At 41.6% G+C, this 9,348-nt stretch overlaps 2 protein-coding genes across 8 annotated transcripts in view; one reads left to right on the top strand and one right to left on the bottom strand.

The window, feature by feature from the left end:
• The window catches only part of egfl7 (EGF-like-domain, multiple 7), a 19,859-nt gene extending 14,623 nt beyond the window's left edge, over positions 1-5,236 (bottom strand). For 3 of the 7 annotated variants that reach the window (XM_077542936.1, XM_077542934.1, XM_077542935.1), the window contains exon 1: positions 4,650-5,236. The gene's annotated coding sequence lies outside the window, so the exon portion shown is untranslated. The remainder of the gene's footprint in view (positions 1-4,649) is intronic. The other 4 variants (XM_077542937.1, XM_077542939.1, XM_077542941.1 and 1 more) reach the window with 2 other exon arrangements.
• LOC144034261 (uncharacterized) lies at positions 4,668-9,165 on the top strand. The gene is made up of 9 exons (XM_077542927.1): positions 4,668-4,851; positions 5,536-5,925; positions 6,188-6,265; positions 6,850-6,911; positions 6,989-7,075; positions 7,142-7,295; positions 7,594-7,713; positions 7,793-7,844; positions 8,586-9,165. Exons 2-9 carry the CDS (start codon positions 5,575-5,577, stop codon positions 8,852-8,854), a joined length of 1,173 nt encoding a protein of 390 aa, XP_077399053.1. The 5' UTR covers positions 4,668-4,851; positions 5,536-5,574; the 3' UTR covers positions 8,855-9,165.
• Positions 9,166-9,348: the final 183 nt, after the last annotated feature.

Genomic DNA, 9,348 nt, shown 5'->3' with positions numbered 1-9,348 from the left:
TGGCTAATGGTTACCGCAAATAAGGCATGTTTGCCATCTAGTGGTGAATGGTGAGATTACAACTTAAAACTGCAGAATCGCAATCTGGCATCCACAAATTTGCGTATTTGCTGATTTTTTCCCCTCCATTTTTTAAAAATATTGTTTTTCCAGGATTTTTTTTACCCCCCTCCCCAAGGGTGGTGAATTGCTGTATACTCTATAAAAACACTTCCAAAATCGACAATATAGCAAGCGGGGGGGAGGTGCTTAAACAATTAGCTATGATGTAGGGGGTGGGGGGTCGCCTAATAAAAGTCAACAATACCGTTACAGTCGAGAGGGTCACGTGAGCAGCCGCAGTAAGCCATAAAAGCAAATATTTGCGGGGCACGTAGCAATAACGCCGGCTATTAATAACGGCACGCTAACATTTCTTTGGCTGCATGCGGCCAGCCGGCGATCGGTCATCGCGCCGCATGATTGATTGGCTCCAAGCAACCGGGCGCCGGCATGGGCCTGTGAGCGAGCGAGTGTTTCATAATGGTGATGAATGAACGACTCCCCCTCCGCTAAATTTGTGTTTTCATTAAAGCTCCAGTTTGAAAAGTCTTCTGGCTGGAGAACTTTTTTTTTTCCTCTGCTTTTCCTCATCCCTGCGTTAACCGTGCAAGTTTATTGGAAGCTGTTATGTTTGATAATGTTGTCTGCTGGGGGTTGTTAAGTTGTTTTAATACAGCGTCATTTATTTTTATTTATTTATTTTGTGGCTTTGTTATGTCCTCAACCCTCCAGCAGACATTTTACAACACTTTTAACTCTTTGACTGCCAGACGTTTTCAGAAACGGGATGTCGCCAGTGCCAGCCGATTTAAGCATTTTGACTGATCTTTCAAGGTCCACAGAAAATTATGTGTTTGGACTATGGAAACACACATACTACCAAATGAAAGATTGGACTCTCATCTTTCATCAGAAAAAAAAAGTTTGTTTCTACCTTATTCCGTTTTTCAGTAATCAACAATAGAAAATGGTTAGTGTCACCTCTGTTTTGAAACAAACGTCTTTTAACGTCTTTGGCACTCCTCCATAGGATTTTACTAAACGTTATTTAACGTTTTTGGCAGTCAAACTTGTAGGAGTTCTTATGATGGAAAAAAGGCAGGATCACGTATTATTCTGTGATAACCAGCTATGTCATCAAAATTTCTCCTGTTCCTAAAGTTCTCTTTTTATTGACATTTGTCCAACTTGTCCAATTGTCCAACATTTAAAACAAAATTGTATACAATGTATTTTCATTTTTTAACTGGACATTTGTGTCAACAGTTATTTCCCATTTTTCAAAATTATTATATTATCTAAATGTCATTCATTCATCCATTCATACGACAGAAATTCCCCCCTGCACAACCAGTTATATTTTCAGTAGTTTCATCCACCAGTGAAAAAAACAAAACAAAATATTGAGATAAGGTGTACCTAAAGTTGTGGCCAGCAAGTGAGTTTGTTTCTCACTCTTTGTGTTGCTACAAAAAGGCTGTAATAATTTACCCCTACAGGTCACATCAAACCAGACATTAGAGCAAAGCTATGTGCGCCCTCTATTGACGAACAGAAGTATAACAACCCTTGAAAAACAGACTTGTCCAGTGTTCTGTTGAACTGACAAAAACCTTCACACAGAACTCAGCAAAGTGCAATATCACTGCAAGCGTGAGTTTTTTTTTTAATACAGTGACATGACGTCCCACTTTCATTCGGCCAAAAATTAACTCAAGTGCCTTTCGCATAAAAACCCTGAAAAGCTGGATTTGATCATGACGGCCGTTCCACACGGAATCCTGCATTCGCTTTTTGCCTAGTTTATGCAGCCATCCCGCAAAATTGTTGCATTAGCGCCATATAGTCTAAGAAGAGTTATCATTTTCCCACCAGTGTCTTTCACACTGAACCCAGCAAATTGACGTGTGACCACAACTGTGCTCAATTTCACACGAGACTTCCTCTTGTATACACTTCTAGCCTTGTTAATGTGGACCTCCTGCAAAATTCAACATTCGAACCAGAGCCATATAAGTAGGGTCCTTGACAAAGCAGGAAAATACAGTGGTGAAGTGCAGTTTCCCACGGAATCCTGCATCCACTTTTTGCTTAGTTTATGCGGCCATCAAACAAAATGGTTCCATCAAAGCCATATACTCTTTAAGAGTTGTCATCTTTCCACCAGGCCTTTCACACAGAGCCCAGCAAATTGGCATGCTATCTCAACTGCATGCAGTTTCACACAGTGACGTGCCCTGTTGCACCCTTCCTGCAAAATTGTCACATTAAAGCCATGTAAGTAGGGACTAGTACCTTTCACACAAAGCCAGCAAAGCAGGATGATGTTGTGGTGACGTGCAGTTTCACACGGCTGAACCAGAATCCCGCATTTAGATAATTAGGTGCAACACAACAGGGCGGGAGAAGCACACAGCCTCAATCCCACACTGTGTTGTGGGCGCCTTTCACACGGAACGTCTCGATTTCACCCCCTCAAAGCTCCTTTTCGACCCAAGTGGCCTCTCTTGCGCTGTCACCGCTAAAAAGGAAGACGGGGGAATGGCGGAGTGTTCCCAAGAAAGCAGGATGGAATGAAAGTCGCCCGCAACAATGAAAATATTTGTGCTCAGTGAAGGCCGTTTTTTTTTTTTTTTTCCCAAGCCTGGTGTTCTTCTTTCTCGCCTGCACTTGAGGAGCACGAAGTGCATGCAGACTTTTCATGGCTTGAGTGCAGCAGCACAAGCTTGCGTAAGCTTTCACTCACTTTGTGACAAAAGGAATAAGAAAATCCAAAGAAGAAAATATTAAAGCCTCGTTTTGACTCTTGTATTGTCAATGAAAAGTCTAAACAACTTCAGCGAATCAGCTAACAGCTAATTAGTTAGCTCTTAACAAAAAAAAAAATGTTGGTCTTAGGCTATATAATTTAACATTCTCTTAAATTGGATTCTATGCTTTTCAAATAATAAATTAATAATGTAATGCTGATATATGTTAATTTTGTAGTTTTTACACATTTTCCCCCATGCTTAAGAAGTCTATTTTGGATTCTGAAGTTCTTCCTTTTAATTTGTACCGTCTTTATTTTGTTGGTTTGCAAACTACTATTTTATATTCGTATTTTCTTTATTTTTTTATTATTATTTTTTTAAATTACATACATTAGTATTGTATACATGTACTGATACTGTGTACTTTTGGCTTTATTTATTTTTTTATCTTAATGTATAACAATTACTATTATTTTTTATTTTATTTTTAAAAATCATAATTAATATTATTGTAAATGCACCTATAGATAAAATAATATAAATAAATGCAATGAGCAAGTATGAACTGAGCCCATCGAAACAATTTGGACTCTCTTGATGTGGATAAAAAATAAAAAATAAAGTATAATGAGCCTGTAAAATGTCCTGATCCATGCATCCACCTGTTTTGGGTTTTGACTACGTGGCCACTGGCCGACGTCCTGAAAGGCCGTCGAACTCCCGCTGAGTCGCAGCAAACATTTGGAAACCATAAAATGTGCTTTTGTGCTTAAATGCATGAGCCTGGTTTGCAGAAGGAAAGCATCAAAATGGAGGACACCCCCCCCCCCCCCCCCATGGCTCGCAGCAATAGCAACTTGGATGCGTTTTCTTTTAGGCTGGCTTGATTGAAAAAAAAAAAGAAGAAGATAAAAATGGCAAACATGATACATTTTAAAAGATCACTAAAGACATGAGCTTGTACGTATGACAGTCTCCATCCGATCGTGTGACCTGTGACATGGACAAATAAACAGGTGGTCCCCCAAGGCCGCTTTCTGAAGGATCAATCAGAAACTCACAATGTGTAAAAACTATTCAACCCTGTCCTTGTAACATGAGATTGCATTTTCCCAGATGTCCACTTATCAGCCTTATTATTATTATTGATAGCAGTATCGTTTACTTTTATTACCATTGCAAATCATTTTGTCAAGAGCCGTCCTTGAAAAGGGGAGGCTGGTCTCAAACCTGCTCCATATGATAAACAGCTTCTCCTTTAAGAATACAAATAATGGGTTACATAAAGTCTTGATTTTATATACATATATAGAGAGAGTATATATATATATATTTATATATATATATATATATTTATTTATATATATTTATATATATATATATATATATATATATATATAAATAAATAAATAACTATATATATATATATATATATATATATATATATATATATATAAATAAATAAATATATATATATATATATATATATATATATATATATATATATATATAAATAAATAAATATAGGGAGGACCAAAAGTAGATAACAGTATGCAATTCCTGAATTACTTTTTCAGTTTTAAGCAAAGGAATGAGATGTGTATAAATAAATAAAAAAAGAGGGTGAGGGCAAAAGTAAGGCTTTAGCCAAGGAAGGACCGAAAGAAGAATGCAACAATTACAAGAAACTCAAAGGGAAGAAGTCCAACATGGTCAGAAAAGAAAAGATCCCAAGAAAAACGGCAGTGTATATATAAACGTAGGCCTAATAAAATGAAGGGAAAAAAATTAACGAGTGTAAAATATCAGTGAAAGAATATTTAGGCAGATTATTTGGAATATACGATGACTCACGTGAGCTGGTGACGCAGCCTGGGTTACCATGGCGACCCGCTTCCGAAAGGTGGGGGCGGAGCTTCCACTAAACTCCAGTTCGAGTGCACTTTACCGCAAACTGCACAAATATCTGTAACAAGTTGCCAAGTTTTGCAGAATTGCCAACACGTCAGACCGACTAATAAACACCCAAACAGATTTAGTGGACCAACTACAGTCGGTAAGCTTCTGTCTATAAAACAAAAATAAAAATATATTAAAAAAAGCCGAATGGCCTACCGTGCGTGCAATTTTGGCGTTTTAGCTAACTCCTAGCTGAACACCTCCAAAAGTGTCACTTGTTTCCTAAAGAGGTCAAGTTTTAACACAAACCTTTTTCGGGGAGAAAAATTATGTACATTAGCGTCCATGTATCGAAAAAAACGGAAAACTCCCAATTTTGTAAAATATCCTCATTTTTGAAGCAGGTACGGCGATCTTGTTTCGTTCACAAAATGGAGGCGAGTGCAAAATGTCCGCTCTATATTTAGCGCGAGTCTTGTCTTGTTTTGAGCATATTATTCCTTCATTTCCCTCGCGGTGATTATTAAATAAAGTAAATGTATGTATGTATGGATTTGTATGCATAACCTACCGCCAGTGTCTTGTCTATGTGACGTCACGCTTTCGTCTCCACATTCCCAATGGAATTGTTCCCTACTCGTTGCATCATGTTCTGCATTTTGTACTTATATGAGTCAGTGCTGTACTGTGAAGTCCCTCTTAAATGAACCGCAATGAGTTACGGCGGTGGTCTATAAAGAAATATATATATAATTTTAATGTGCATATGAATAAAGTTTCATCCACAACATGGATGTTCTATCTATCTATCTATCTAATTTGTTTGTGTGTGTGAAAGCAGGAAGCCAGAATTAGGGCCAGCTAGATCCTCAGGGCACTGATGGAGAAGCTCAGGGAAGAGTTTGAGCAGATCGTAGGCGAGCTCGAGTGGCAGGATGTTGCCGACACCCTGCAAGAGTTGTGCTCCAACATCATGTGCGACCCCACGAACACTCACCCTCATCACCCCCCCAACCACCAACTGCCCTCGAACCCCGCTCCTTCTCCCGTGTACGCCGGGATGTCGTTCAACGCCCGCCCTCAGCCGGCCCGCTTCCCTCTGCGGTTGCCGTTTGTCCCGCACGCCCAGTTAGTGCCAATCCCCAGTATGCGATACGGGCCGCAGTTCAACCCGTACCTCATGCACCCCTTTCACCTCAGCCGCCAGGCGGGGGCTCCTTTCCGTCTCCAGGTGAGTGGATGACAGGGAGTTAGGATCAGAAATACCAATAAAAGGATTTATGAAGCAGGCGATGGGTTAAACTTGTGACCACTTGCAGCAGAAACACAATGCGTTCTGATTTGAGAAAATGTAAACTTGTACCTCCCAATTTGGTGACATCACACACTTGGACTGATTTCCCCGCATTCACTGTCAATTTTATTTGGTATGAGATTGTGTGTTGTCTTTGCATTTGTTATTGTTCATGGACACGCTTTCCCTGTCTCTGCAGTACTTGCCATGCCCGATGACGCCACAGGTCGTCCACAGCCAGCCATCCTTTAGCTTCCCACCGGCCCCACCGCAGCCGGTACACACACACACACGCACACACACGCACACACACAGTGCCCCATCTTCTGTGTTTCTTACAGCAGTGGTTCCAAACTTTTTCTTTTTTGCTTATGTACCCTTAAAAACGTTTTGTCATACCATGTTGATGATTCTCCAAAAGTAGAACGCGACACAAGTGATTGTTACATGAAAACCATTTCACTTTGTTTCCTCAATTTGAACATTTAATTCTTAGACGTTATTTTTAACAAACTGAATATGTTGTCTAGAAAATAGGTCGCACACACTTCCATCCATCAGCAATATGAGATTTTTAAAGGGTTGAATGTTTGTATTCAAATTTACTTGCCAGCACATCAATCAGGTCGATCTTATCCAACATACCGTATATAACTAAAAAAAGACTTGAGAGGTGTTTGAAATTTGGAAAATTTGACGTCAATTTCAGGTGGTGCTGCCAACAACAACAAAAGTCGGCCTTCCAAATGATTGTAAAGAACATTTTTGACATGGCTTAGTCAGATGCTGCATGAAGGCCTTCAAAAGGCACACGCTGACATCTAGTGGACTTGTGATGTCACTGCATCTTTTTGTCTCCAGAAAAAAAGTCTGCCAGTGGTGCCGCTGCCTGAAGGCGCCACGCTGCACGCCGTCGGGATGCTGTGAGTTGCGCACACGCAAACGCACACACACACTTAGACCACCACTTCTAGACGTTCACTTCCTGTTTGCGTCATAGGAATGGGGAAGTGTTGTATGCGGCGGTGGACGCCTCTCAAGCCGCACCTCCTCCGCTTCCTCCCGCGACGACCACCCGCTCCCCCAGGTAAGACATTCTCGATCCCAATAAGACACTCTGCGTACATTTCACGCATTCTTTTTGGCCCCTCAGTCATAAAAGGAAGTGCAAGCGGCGCCGCAAGCCGGCCGGTGTCAAAAAGCCACCCAACGCCTTCATGTGCTTCCTGAGAGAGCGGCGGCCGACGTTGAAGAGCCAATTGGAGCAAAAGGACAGCGTCGCTGTCAACAAGTTTCTGGCACAGCTGGTGAGTCTGTTGTTGGGCTGAACAATTCATCAAATTCAAATCGACATCGCAATGCAGTAGAATGTCATTTTCAAATCGCATAAACAACTCTATTTTTCAAATGATTTAGCCTCATGTCTTTAGAACAACCTTTTAGCTTTGCTTTAGGAATTGTCTTTTAGCTTATGAGCTAACAAATAGCATCGCATTACCTTTTAAGCAACGGATATTGAAACAACGGCGTAACATTCTTTATCCTCTGCAAAGACGACTAATATTACTGCAGCTTACTGGGAAGACTTGAATTTTGTGTTCACAGTGGACGTCGCTGAGCAAGGAGCAGCAGGCGAAATACTACGAGCAGGCCTACGTGGAGAAGAAGCTACACGAGCAAATGTCTTCCGACGTCTCCAGCAGCAGCAACGACGACGACGACGACGTGCGAAGTTCCCGTCGAGGACGCGACGCCCGACTTGGCGGCTCAGACGTCTAAACGGGTTTTCTTTGTGTGCGTTCAGGGCTCCAAAAAGAGGAGGCGCCACCGCGGCGCCACGCCCACCAGCCACGCTGGTAAGACGTTTGTTGAATGGACGTGAACGGTGTCTGTATTGTTGTGTGAATGCTGATGGCTGATGTTATTCAGCAACAACAAAACAAAACAGTAGGCTGATTCAAACCTTTACAATTTCAAAATGTTAAAAAACAAAACATTTTTGGAGGGGGACAATAATATGTTCTATGCAGCCCCACTAGCCTAAATATGGTATTCTGGTTGATATTGCATTATTGGAATATAAGTTAAGAAGCAAAATCCAGCCGTTTTTATCAATATCAGAAGGCGGCCATTTTGCCACTTGCTGTTGATCAATTGTCGCTGGTCGCAAGTCTCTCCTCCAATTCAATAAAAGCACAAGTGAATTAGAATTTGTGAAATAGGAAAAGGCTTCGTTTTTGGAGCCTGCCTACGTCCCATCTTATAACACGCTATGACACCAGTGTCCTAACGCAACACAAATATCGCAGTAAGTGTCGTAACGCAACACAAGTTGTACACGTCTCATTTGTTGTCTGTGCATTATTCAACACAATATCTTGGCAACAGACCAAATGTTTCATTCCTCGCTGCCAGGCCCACGTTACAATGGTATGAATTTAGCGGCGATCGGAGTAGCCAAGGCTAGCGAGGCTAACCGCTAATCCCACCCACCACTAACTTATTTTCAAACTCTCGGTCACACACAGATGTGTGAAGATTGCGACGCCTTGTTGGTCGGACATCTAACGAGCTTCCCGACTCAATGGTTTCCGCAGCGTCGCGTCACGGCGGCGACGCCTGGAACACCGGTGACGACATGCCCGCCTCCTCCTGCTCGTCCATCGCGTCGTCCTTCTCGTCCTCGTCCTCGTCGCTCTCCTCGTGGCTGGAGGCCGTCGTCACCACCGAAGGCGCCGAGTCTCCCGCTGCGCCGTGTGCCGCCTCGCCCACCTTGCCCGCCCCCAACAAGTGTCCCGAATCGGGCGACGAGTCCGACATCGAGGGCATGGACGCCAAGCTGTTGCACCTGCTCGGATGCTGTTAGTTTTGTTGGTGGTTTTATTTTTGTATATTATAAAGTATATGTAAATAGTGTATAAACATATGTAATTGTCTTTTTTTTTTTACTCATCCTCCCATTATTTCATTAAAACACAATTTGGTTCTTCTTTTGTTTGCAATCTATGCCTATATCTATGGTTGGCACTTTATTCACTGTTGCTAAAGCAATAAAAATATTACTTTGGCACATCTTGTGGCACATTGGAACCAAGGAACTATTGTGAAATTGACTACAAATACTGTTTGTGTGCATGTTGTATCTGTGACACAATATATTTTTTTTGTCGTATCATTTTTGAGTTGACATTTATTTGGCGTTTTGTGGAATTCAAATACTGTATTTGTATTAACGGATTTGGTCTCGCGAGATTAGCTAATTTTATCGCACACATAATGATGAGGTGGCGCCATCTGCCGGTCACCGAATTATGACAGGCCCTCTCCTGCTACTGATATTTACATAACGGAGTGGGGGAC

Source organism: Vanacampus margaritifer, chromosome 14, assembly GCF_051991255.1.
Source record: "Vanacampus margaritifer isolate UIUO_Vmar chromosome 14, RoL_Vmar_1.0, whole genome shotgun sequence".
Lineage (NCBI taxonomy): Eukaryota > Metazoa > Chordata > Actinopteri > Syngnathiformes > Syngnathidae > Vanacampus > Vanacampus margaritifer.
Note: the sequence above shows the minus strand (reverse complement) of the source record. Positions and strands in the feature narration are given on the sequence as shown.